This window comes from Scophthalmus maximus, chromosome 2, assembly GCF_022379125.1.
Source record: "Scophthalmus maximus strain ysfricsl-2021 chromosome 2, ASM2237912v1, whole genome shotgun sequence".
NCBI classification, from domain to species: Eukaryota; Metazoa; Chordata; class Actinopteri; order Pleuronectiformes; family Scophthalmidae; genus Scophthalmus; species Scophthalmus maximus.
In genome coordinates this window covers 4495365-4507735 of record NC_061516.1, presented here as the reverse complement: position 1 = coordinate 4507735, position 12371 = coordinate 4495365, and the positions used below count along the sequence as shown (strand labels likewise).

At 43.8% G+C, this 12371-nt stretch overlaps 1 protein-coding gene across 1 annotated transcript; it reads right to left on the bottom strand.

Moving 5' to 3' along the window:
- Positions 1 to 1755: 1755 nt before the first annotated feature.
- On the bottom strand, positions 1756 to 5840 carry LOC118301521 (corticotropin releasing hormone binding protein). Its single transcript, XM_035627115.2, has 7 exons — positions 5650 to 5840; positions 5436 to 5529; positions 4945 to 5102; positions 4352 to 4562; positions 3801 to 3946; positions 2537 to 2654; positions 1756 to 2433 (listed from the first exon to the last, which is right to left on the bottom strand). Exons 1-7 carry the CDS (start codon positions 5728 to 5730, stop codon positions 2279 to 2281), a joined length of 963 nt encoding a protein of 320 aa, XP_035483008.2. The 5' UTR covers positions 5731 to 5840; the 3' UTR covers positions 1756 to 2278.
- Positions 5841 to 12371: the final 6531 nt, after the last annotated feature.

The window sequence follows — 12371 nt, the reverse complement described above, 5'->3', positions numbered from 1 at the left end:
TCGCCCCATTGGTTTGTGACATTCAAGCCATCAATTTCCAGAGATATCGCCGCGGTGACAGCGAGGGCTGTTTCATGCCAGAGAGTGTCGTCATTCCACATCTGGAGGGATGATGTGGCGACCGGGGCTTCTCTAACAACCTGAGTGACATCGTGGTTGTTTAGCCCACCAACGACACAGGATCAATTTCATATTTACAGTGTTTTTGCAGATACCTTGAATAATACTTAGAGAGTGGGGTATGGTCTATGTTTGAAAATGCAGGTGGCAGTGATGGGCAGCAGGTGGGGATAATGAACTAACCTGATCTCATCTGAATAATAATGTTTGAAGATGCTTATGAATCATATGATATCATAGCTTGTGACCAAAGGTAAAAACAAATTGACTTATGTGAATTCAGCAGCTCATTGGGCATGCTTACGTCACAACAGCCAGGCTACCAACTGTTTGAGGCTGTAATGACACAAAGCCTTGCTTTGAGCTAAATGCTAAAATCCCTTTGCTACTGTAACAGGCTGTTTTTTGTACTCTTGGGCTTCAGCTGAGGCTGATAGGAATGTATTTTGTACTTTAGGTATTTGGTTGCAATTCACAATTAATGGACAAAGGGACCGCATGATGGTTCATCGCGACTCACATGTTCAGCCGCATGTTGGTGCCAGGAGACCTCCAAAGTCATCTTCTCAGCAGCATGGAGGTCAATATCCTCCGAAATGGGGGGGGGGGGGTACACATCGGTTTATGAAGGGAAATATTTTACAAACTGCAAGCGCTTGTAGACTGGATTTGTGGACTTGTAGAATAACTTGCCTCCTCAATGTACATCAAACCTCACCAGATTGATGGATTTAACTTTGAAATGTACAAAATTTCCATTGTTTGAACATTGTTGCAAAGATTTGGTAATAATCTAAATACACAAGTCAGATAAATGTGTAGCAAAGGTTGAGTCGTTTATTATACTCGTAATTATTCTCTGTAGAAATGTATAATGTAATACTTAATAATTTGCTAATACCAGCTGATATTCATGCCACATATGAATAATGTGAGTACCGGCACGTGAACCACAAACTCATCATGGGGGGACGTTGTTGTTGAGATTGAGCACTGAACCAAAGTGGTATACCATGCAACAGTCAGTGCAATCCAGTGCAAAGGACTCCAATTCACAGCCATCTCCACTGAATGCTTCGATGTCGGTGTCTGTAATGGTTGAAAAGGCTTCCACGCATCTTTTGTAATTTGCCACAGATTGACTGGTAAGACAAACAGCAGCCATTGGCTGTCATTCAACCATTCGAAAATCCCTTCAAAATTTGTCTTTTATAATTCTTTAACAGCAGTAAGAATCTGCCCCATTTCAATACACCGCTGAAGAAACAACAACAGTGCTGCCTGTGAAGGTGGAGCAACAAATACCTGCTGTACGTGTTCCTCCACTGGAACTAATGAATTAAAAGTAATTTAATGGCGCTGTGCACATAACAGACAGGAATAGATGCAGGAATTTCCCGTGCAAGGAGCAAGTGGTGAATATCATGTAGAAAATATGTAAGCGAAAAAGGAACATACTTAAGTAGCTTTATATCAAATCAAATCTAATCATACTCTCTGTCTGTGTCTGGACTCAAAATAAGTCTTGTGTATTTCTTGTTTATATGTTTTCCTGTTTATGAGTGGTGCACAGCTTTATTTCCCACTGTTAAAAACAGCACATTTTGACACAGCTGAAACAAAACCACAGGTGAGTGCTTTGCCATGCAGTACAATTTTATTACAAAAAGGGCTTTATACAAATCGAACTGCAAAATGACAATGAATACTTGTACCCATCGTGCATCATCCGTCAAAAATAATCAGAAGGCAACATTCATTTTAGCACCATTCTTTTTCAAGAATGTTGACCATGAGCCCATGAATAGCATAACAACAATAATATCTTCATGATGACAGATATTGAACATAAGGCTAAATATGTAAATAACTGCAGTTCCACCAAACACAAAAGGACACATTAAGATTTATTTAGCAACAATAAACAAAAGAAAATGAAAAAGAATGAAAGAAGAGTCCAGTGAATCTTTGCAATTTGAATATCATAACATCATTATGACTGTGTTCATCATATTTTCCATACACATTTATGTCTGTGTCTTTGGATTGAAGACATGACCAGCTGGAGCTGTTGCTTTAAATAAAATTGTAAAAAAAAACAAAAAACAGTTTGCAGTCAAACGATTGATACACTTGTCACTTTACAATCCTGCTGGGATCAGTTGTTGAAACAGAAATCTTCCACATTGTTGAGTTTGATCGTCTGGAGCTCCTGGCTGTCCAGTAGCCGGTAGCTGAACGACACGCGGTTGACGAAGGCCCCGCTGGACACCATCCTCACCACGGTGTTATCGCAGCCAACCTTCATGTGAGCTGCAGGAGGGTGGAGAAGAAATAGCAAAAGTCTTAGTTCAACCAGTGGCTTTGTCTTATGACAGATGGAGAAGAAAAAAAAAGGAGACCGGGGGGTACTCACTGGGACCAGTGAAGGAAATGCAGAAGTCAGTGATGGGCAGCAGCTTTGACGTGTCGATGCCACTTCCTCCCAGCAACTGCACAGAATCTCCAGCCTCTGCACATCTTGGCGTGGATCTCTGTGAAGACCAGCACGTGGCTCATTCAATTCATCACAACGACTGACGCGGATTGAGTTTGTATGTGTGTGAGTCTTTGAGGAAAAACACAGCCGAACACAATAAATTTAACATAAATAGTGAAATAGTGACAATCCTGTCAGTGAAACTGCGTTTTGGACATTTCAACACCATATCGGACGGTGTGAGGAAGAGACACACATCCAATGCTTTCGTGTGTTTGTATCCAGTCGCCTTGAAAACCTTTTTGACATCCTATTATGCCCCCTTTGCTTTTCATTTTTTCATAATCAGCCTCTGAATAAAAGAACCCTTCTTTTACACTTGACAGGCAACTTCGTGTGAATAGTCACTGTGCACCACAGAGAACACCCTCATTGGTCATGTGTTAAAAAGTATGAGATGACGCAAGCTTTTTTTTCTTTTTGCAGGGGAAAGCAAAAGCAGCTTGATTTTTTCTTGGAAAACTGTTCTGAAGGAGCGAGAAGGTGGCGCCAGTGCGATGTTCCGCTTCGACCTCTTCAACTCAACCATTCCAACAACAAACAAAAAAATGTTCTCCTCCAGCCTGCATTAACCAACCTGCAACACTGAAATTGTCGGATTTTGAGTTAATATGATGAATAGCAAACAGCTGCCTTTTTAATTCTCCGAGGGTCGGTCAATATGAGCCACTTTGACATTTTACATGCAGTCTTCTGAGCCATTGTTGATATGACATATTGATTTTTTTTTTCCATACAGATATGAGGTTTTGCTGCTGTTTTGTTTACTCACCCGTTCATAAAGCATCAAAAGAATTACATAACCTTTCACGCAGTGACTTAAAACACATGCGGGGGCGTGAATTAAGGGGCAGTGATAAAAATGGGCGTTAATCACATGCAACAACTGTGCTCAACATTTGGCTTTAAAGGGTCACGTCACTCAAATCACAACAATAGTTTTCAAAGCAAAAATCAGTAGATATTGATATGTAACTCAGGCATTGTTCCCCGAAAGACATATTGCTGTTGTGCTTCCCCCCCCCCCATTATGTGGGGAGTGGTGGCAAAACCTTGAGAAGAAGAAAAAACATTGGCGAGGAGAAGAAAAACCAGAGCGCTGAGGCGACACTTTACGCAGATGCGCAGTGATTCCGTTCACCTTGGGGAAGTTGATGGTGTGTCCCAGGCTGAACTCTGAGATGTCGATCTCCACCGGATAGATGATGGAGAAGCTGCAGTTTCGGTGCTGCTGCGGGATCACCATTGTGAAACTGCCCTCTGGTGACTGCGAGATGACATTACAGGCTGCAAAGAGTACAAGGAGGGACGTCACAGGCAGGGTCTCCTCGCAAGGATGGGCACACACACACACACACACAAAGTCAGACTCTAGCAAAGCCTGTCAAACTTCCTTTGGGCATATTCACTTGTGAAAGTGTTTGCATTACAGGTTTTTTATACTGGCTTCACATTTCACAGAATTCAAATCTGGTACTTAAAGAGTAAAAAAAAAAAGATCAATTCATTCTAACAAATCACTGCACACCAATCATTTGCTCATGGTCCCAGATCCAGGAACTGTCCCCCGTTGGTGCACTTGATGACTAAAGCGCCCTGCCGGCCTCGTGTTGTCACCACAAACACCTACATTGGTGTGCCATGTATATGTATCCTGACCGTTTCCCCTGTGGTCATGACAAGTGTACTCACGGAAGGGGTTGACGTGTCTCCTGACGGTCAGGGTGAAGCTGCTGCCGGCGCTGTGGATGCGGAAGAAGACCATGGCCACGTTCTGAGAGGAGCGCACGCTTCTCCTCGGCGATCCCGAGTCGCAGTAATCCACGTAGCGCTCGTGCAGGGCCAGAGGGTGATCCTGCGAGCTGGGGAACTTGTCCCCCTTCATCACCCAGCCGTCAAACACCTGCACGGCACACATGGACAGGGAGAATCGGGGCGGTGGCGGGTCAGCTGCGGTCGAGGATGACTTTCTGCGAGGTTCTGTTTGGAGCGGTAAGGACTGATCTTGCTCCGATCTGAACTCGACATGTTTAGCATGTGGAGGAGGAGGGCTCTACGGCGGGGTCACCTTAAGCGAGTTGGTGTACATGCAACTGCTTTACATTTTGAAGGAGCTTTTTGCCTAATCAGGCTTAGTCAAGCAAGTCAACTGACCCCAGTGTGCTCATGAAAACCACCTGTACCAGAAAAAAACATACAAGTCACATCTTGACAACTATATGACGGAGCAAATAAGTTTCTGTGAAGCAGGAGATGCATGTTTGGAGCGGCAGAGGCTTTGTTACCGTGACAAAGTCCCCCGCCCCGCAGTCGACGTCCACACGGTCGTACTCCACGCTGATCACCTCGCTGGGCTCGGCCACGAGGAAAGCAGCGCAGCTGAGCTGAGGACGCTCCGCCGTGAAGGTGAACTGACCCTCCACCGCCACCATGTCCAGGCAACCTGAGGGGCACATTCACATCGCAAGAGACCTTTGATCGTGTTAATAACTGTTTATTACAGGGATAGTTTGCGCTTCTTTTTTTAATTCCAATGCCAGTTCAGCTTACTGAGAGTGGAATGAAATGAAATTGAGAATGAGTATGAAATAGTGTACACGTCTCTTTTTATATTCTATTTTAAATCGTGCACTGATTTGGATTTAGAGAGTGAATGTGAGGGATGAATACATGCAAATTTGTATTCTTTTTTTTTTAATAATCTCTAAAAGCTGCAGAATCATGTGTTACAGTATTGCAGGATACAGCCTGTATACACATATTTCATATGACTTACGCAGAGGTCGGCGGTAAATTAACTCCTCGGGTATTTCTCTCTTGAGTTCCGAGTTGAAAAATGAATACAGTTCATCTTTGGAGATGTCGTTGGGCTGCAGAGGGAGAAGGAGGAGGAGGAGGAGAAGAAGAAGTGTGTGCAAAGTTAAACGGCAGCTCCTCAACTGTGAACAACAGCCGATCCAAAGTGTGCCAGAGTGTGGCCCGACTCTTACCTCGATGTATCTGGCGTCTCCCTTGAGGACGGACAGACTCAACAGCAGGAAGAAGAGCTGCTCTCGGAAAGTGCGCTCCATTACGCGCAGCACTGTCTGGAATTGGCGCACCTGCAGCGGAGGGAGTCTGAGCTGCTCTGCGAGAGCGGCCGCTGCTTTTTATAGGGCCAACTTCTGCTACGAGCCACTGACATGGTCACTGTCACCCGTCGTGGACTCCCCCCCCCCCCCCCCCACACACCCCCTCCTCAACCCCTCCCGTACCCGGCCAATTGCGTGGCTGTGACGAGAGCAAGGATGGACAAGTTGACGCACGCACACAAACACAGAGAGAGAGAGAGAGAGAGAGGGGGAGAGAGAAGATACCAGCTGATGCCAGAAGATGCTAAATCAAAGGTCATCTCTCTCTCTCTCTCAGCAGCGAAAATCGTTGAATGACTGATCTATATAGTGTGAACTTATAGTAATGTAACCACTCACTCTTTTGATTGGATATTGATTGATTAAATCCAGTGGAGCTATTCAATGTCACCATATAAAGACCTAATACGGTAAATACTAATAATCACAACGATGGTCTTTCATGTGAAATGATCCAGAAACCTTCCTTTCTTTCAGCACTGATCTCAGTAGAACACACACACACACACACACACACACACACACACACACACACACGCACACACACGCACACACACACACACACACACACTTAAAGTGCAATTTTTCATTTAATTTCAAAGGAGTGCAATTACCAACTTTGCAATATTTACTCTCCATTATGTTTACTAATCTGTATATAGTATTTATATTTTATATTTTGTACACACCAATTTCTTTTTTTATATTCTGCCATCCGGCTGTAACAACCCAAATTTCCCCGCTTGTGGGACGAATAAAGGATTATCTTATCTGATCTTATCTTATCTTCATCTTCAGATGAAGATCATGTGATATCAAAAGCTGGACCTTTCACAAAGACCTGTTCATTGCAACAGTGCCCATGCTGTTTATTCATTAAACAAGGAGTTTGTTGTAAAATGATCACATTATGAAAACATATAAAAAATCTGTAGGTTGATCCTGAATGTTAATGCAATTAAAATCCACTGATCTTGCAGTGAAACAAGTTTACAACAGAGAAAGAATAATAATAAAAAAATCCAATACTCTTTCAAAGTTGTTATAATTAGAATAAGCATGGCCAACAGGGGTTAAAGGTCAAGGTAGCATTTATTGTCATTACTCTCAATCTACTTTCATTGCAGTGCTCATCACCAGTGGAATTACATTGCTTCCCGTCAGGGCTGCAGAGTACATAACATGCAAAGAAGGAGAAGACCCTGCAAAAAGGAAAAACACTGAGGTTCAATTCGTTTAGTTAAGTTTATTTATTTCACCCAAAATAACGAATTACCTCAAAGCCACTAACAATATGCACAACATACAACAATATCTAGATTGCTAGAGAGTAGACCCTTGATTCGGATAAGGAATAAAAATCCCCACGAAAAAACCTTCAACAAAAAAAATAAAAAGACACCTGAGGACACCTCAGGAGAGCGCACATCCAAATGTCACTGTAAACAGCAATACCAACAGAACAAGTTCATCATGGAGAAGCAAGAACATGAATCTGGGAAGATGTCGAGCCATGTCGAGACAGGACCTGAGCCACATACAGAACACGACCTCCGCGCTATCATTAAAATGTTGACATATAATAATTATAACAAGTGGACAGACTATACGCAGAGGCATAAAGGATAGTAGTCACAGAGAGAGCGTGAGAGAGAAGGAGAGACAAGACCAAGCAACGCAAATACATGTCCTGCAGTATAGGTGGTGCAGAGTTTCCAGTTCAGCCGCAGGGTACGGAGGAAACTCGAACAGCTGCAGTAAATCCATCTAAATATGACGAGAGCACATAGGTGCAGATGAGAGAGAGGAGAGGAGTGTGCGTGCTTATGTGGGATGGACATGGAGGGAGATGACCCTGTCTGGGTTCAGGTCAATGTTCCTGTCGAATCTGCTTTGTCTGTCTGAAAGGAAAACTGGATGATGGGATGTTCATGTTGACACAACAGCAACATCCTCAACTCATGTTGTAATGTATAAATTATATAAATAACATAAATGTTCATGTATAAATCACCCACTGTGATTTATACAGCGTTCACGTCACACCCGCTCACTTTTATACTCTATTATACTCTCACACCTGCCCTGTGTGACGTGGCCCTAACAAACCCTGGAGCCCTCAGCACAGTAGTCTGGCTTTTGGGGATTTTTGGGGGGTAGAGTGGGAGAGGACGCATGTCCGAAACTAGGGAGAACTACAAACCAACCATTTGCAGTTTATGAAAAATTGTGTCTCTTGTATCCAGGACAGGTTAATATGAAAGGTGAACCATAAACGGTCTGCAAAAATCCAAATTAGGCCATTCATTCATTCATTCATCGTCTACCGCTTTATCCATTTAAGGGTCGCGGGGGGTCGCTGGAGCCAATCCCAGCTAACATTGAGCGAGAGGCGGGGTACACCCTGGACAGGACGCCAGCCTATCACAGGGCCACACACAGAGACGGACAACCATTCACTCTCACATTCACACCTACGGTCAATTTAGAGTTTCCAATGAACCTAACCCCATTCTGCATGTCTTTGGACTGTGGGAGGAAGCCGGAGAACCCGGAGAGAACCCACACATACACGGGGAGAACATGCAAACTCCACACAGAAAGGCCCTGGTTGAACCGGGAGTCGAACCCAGAACCTTCTTGCTGTGAGGCGAAGGTGCTAACCACTACACCACCGTGCAGCCCAAATTAGGCCATGATAATCAAAATGGTCCGTGACAAATTCTGCACAAAATCAGTACTTGGTTATGAACCAGACCCAATAAAGCATAATTTACCCCATCAGGCAAAATAGACATTGTAATTACGTCCTGTTCTTCTTTTTTAAAACTACATTCCCACATCTGTGAAGCATAATTTGCTTTGCTTTTTTTTTTTTACCAATTAACATTCAAACTAAATGAGGGAGATACTGGATTGATGAAAAGTTCCAAGGTTGCATCCGTAGACTTTTCGGAGAGTCAAGGACGCGGCGTACCCGTCCTCCATGCGTCTGGGCTCAGGCCCTGAGGTCTGCAGGTGCCTCAGGCTGCTGAAAAGGTCAAGTCCATTTAAAAATGCAGAAAATTGGGCCTCGGTGTAATCCACACACACACACACACACACACACACACATGCACACGCAAACACACACACACACACACACACACACACACACTGAGGAGTGGTACAGAATAACGTCTCCAAGATAAGCAATGTGTCCCCACGAAAATATAAACTTCATGAATCAGAGCTTGGAAAATGCATTAAGATGTTTGTATATGGCTAGAAGGCAAATGGGAAATTATGATGAAGGTTTATTTTTGATTTAGTATGAATCCTTCAGCTGCTTGCAGTTTCTTCTGGAAAGATTGAATATTTTAAAAGCCTAACGTTGAACCCCCCCGAGTAGAAAATGATTACATGGTAAGTCTTTAACCACAATCTCCATGCTATGATATGTAAGTTCCTTTGACAGCACTTCTTTTTTTTTTCAGGAAATTTTCGGCAAAAAACAAAAAAAGTTCATACTCCAGTCATAAGCTTGAAACCTATTGGAACTGCACTGCAAAAAAAAACAAAAAACTTGCAGTGTTCACTCCTGGCCAGCCGCTGTGCCAATTTGGTGAGATTGTTCGCAGATTGTCGGTTTTGGGAACTTACAAAAATTGGGACGTCAAACTCCTTGAGTGCAAGAGGAGGAGGCGTGATTTCATGTGCTGCTTGACGATCCTGTCCCTGTTCACAATCTATTTAAATCAAAAAGAAACATTCAAGACCAACATTGTGGTCTGTAGTGTATCCTGCAGGAAGACTGAAAGATTCCCAGGTCCTTTTCAGTATGTTTCTGCATATTCTGTTTCATTTTTGATCCAGGGTGGCCACTGGATGTGGTTCCCAGCCGACTGCAACCTTCCAGCCGTCCTCCGCAAAAGAGCTAGCGCCACATCTCAAGCCTCCAAAGAGTAATTGTCCTTTGCATTTCACAAACGTCATCAAGGACAAACAGTCCTGAGAAGAAGGAAAACCTTACAAACTGATTGCCCAATCACATGTCTGACCTTTGACCGACCTCTGACATGAACGCGAAGCCATTGGATCTAAGATGTTTGCGAGCAGTTTAGGATGTAGGACTCACTCACCAGGACAGAGCCATAAGGGGCCCCAGATAGAGAATCCTGATAATGTGTCAGACATGTCATCTGTTCAGCCTGCTGAGTTGGACAGAGACCTGATTACTCTCAAGGCCAAAGTGTTTTCCATTACAGCAGATTGGAGCAGTTTTATGCACTATAGTCAAATATCAGTAACGTATATCTTAAATCAAAACCCACTTTTCATTTTGCACCCTGCAAATGTGCAGGCCGTTCCATTGAAGCGCCATTAAAACAATTTCCTGGCCCTTCGGTGCAATGTGTTGTTTGGCTTCTGAGTGGAATCCGAGTGATGCCGGCCACTTGAGAGCACCCAGAGCTTTTCATTTCGCCCTGAGAGGTCCAGCTGAATAGCAGGAGCCATTAAGTGCCAGTTATGAAGCTTCGTTAGGCCCCATTGTGTCCTCTCTGGACGGTATGTACATTACCTTTAAGTGGAGTGGACTCTGTCATAATTAATGTCCACTTTAGCAACTGGGATTTCTCAAATATGCGTTACTGCTCTGAGGGGCAAAAATACCTTTCCATATGGCGTATGTTTCTCTTCTATTTGTCTGTACTCAGGCAACCTTTTTCTTTCATCCATTTCAATCTGCACAATTGGTCTGATAACAGTGAAACAATTTGAAACAACCATGTCCTCGGACAGAAAGCGTTGCATAAAAGGTCAATGGAAAGACAATGATTTCTGATTTGGAATGATTTAGTTGCAGGTAGTTTTGAGCCATCCAACAGGTCACATCATCGAGACAGGCGAAAACAGCTGCTAGGCTTCGTGAGTCTCTGAGTGGAAGGTAAATTTGTGTGTCGTCCGCGTAGCAGTGAGACGAGACATTGTGGCGCTTAAGAATCTGAACAAGAGGGAGCATATACATGGAGAATAAAATCGGGCCTGAAATTGAACCTTGGGGTACACCATAGGTGACCTCGGAGGTAGATGAGGAGCTGTTACCTATGGCAACCGAACAGGTTCTGTGCCATAAATATAAGAATAAAACCAATTTAGTGCAGTGTCCTTGATGCCGAGCCAGGTTTTAAGACGGTCAATTAAATCAGTTTCTGTGCTATGTAATGATCTATAACCCGATTAAAAACGGGAGTTTGCAAATTGGTCTAGCATTGTTAAGAACAGATGGGTTCAGGTTGTCACCAACAAAAATGTCCTTCATCTGACCTTTTTGAGACTGTATTCATCCGTTTCTTTGTACATGGACATTCTTTGTTGTTGTTGTTTATCGAAGGACTCAAAACAAATAAGCGCAGACGACAGATAACGGCGCCACGCGAGCCGACGCCATCAGTGCCAAACATGCCGCCCTTGCAGGGTCATGAGCACTGTGACTGAGGTGCTGTGAATAGACTGTTCGATTTTTCTTCATATCGGCTCCCCTCTGACACCGATAAACGGCCCTCGCATTTTGTGGGAATTGCATGTTAATGGAAACTGAAGTCCTCAGTCTGCCAGGTGTCCCCATGTTTTCAGCAATAAGAAAATTGCATTTCTTATCACGCGGTAAACTGTCACAGCGTACTGATGGGCAGCCTGACGACACATGTTGATGCTCAGAGTAATGTAGAGTGTGGGAGAGGCAAGAAGACAGCCAACAGCTCCAGGTTCCAGCATGTCATGGTGAGCTTACTGGTAAGCTGTCGCTGATATGTCAGACGTGCAGAGCTCTGCAAGAACAATCTTTGTCTAACTGTTGGATGAGAAAGGGTTATTGGTGTGGGGAAAAAAACAGCCCTTTTTATTCAGAGAATTACGGTTTCATTGCAGACATCACATGTCGCATAAGTGGCGTAAAAACAGAGAAAACACAGAGCCATAATCAAACCCCAGGCAGCATTTTGAAAACGTGCCATGGCAACAAAATACATCTTACAGCAAGGGACCAAGTTGGAGGGGTTAAGAACCACAGTGGCCACTGCATTGTTGGGTGCCAACTGGTGCCAAGCAGGGTGAATTCAGTTGTTCAGGCATGTTCACTGTGTTTGCCACATTTGAGAAGCAGGTGAATGGATGAAACACATGCAGTGAGTAGAAAAATATGTCATGGAGTGTAAATGTTGTGCAGTCAGGGTCTGATTACACTCACGTCCTAATGGGCACTCCTATGCTGAAATACTATCCCACCCTGAGGGTTCGCCATGTGTCAATCAGTCTGCGCACTGTCGTCACATCATAAAAAAGGTTACCAGAAATAGATTTTCGCAACTAAATGCAACAGAATTTGGCAAAAGAGCAGGACCGGCCCTTAATATTTCAGTTTTATGTTGCTTTCATGCTGATCGCAACAAAATAAACCTGCTGCCTCGGGGCAACTTGGGATGTGTGAACAGAACGGAAAATATGGACCATCTTTCTTCATCCCTCCCGTGTACTCTGAGAAGACTGGGGGTTGCTTTTCAATGCACAACTGAGAGCCTCGCGTGACAGCCTCACGACCT

Coding starts and splice junctions, on each gene's coding strand:
- LOC118301521 (XM_035627115.2), bottom strand. CDS start 5,730: ATGGAGCGCACTTTCCGAGAGCAGCTCTTCTTCCTGCTGTTGAGTCTG. Junction 5,530..5,649: donor GAGACGCCAGATACATCGAG/GTAAGAGTCGGG, acceptor CTCCCTCTGCAG/CCCAACGACATCTCCAAAGA. Junction 3,947..4,351: donor GAGACACGTCAACCCCTTCC/GTGAGTACACTT, acceptor TACTCTTTGCAG/CCTGTAATGTCATCTCGCAG.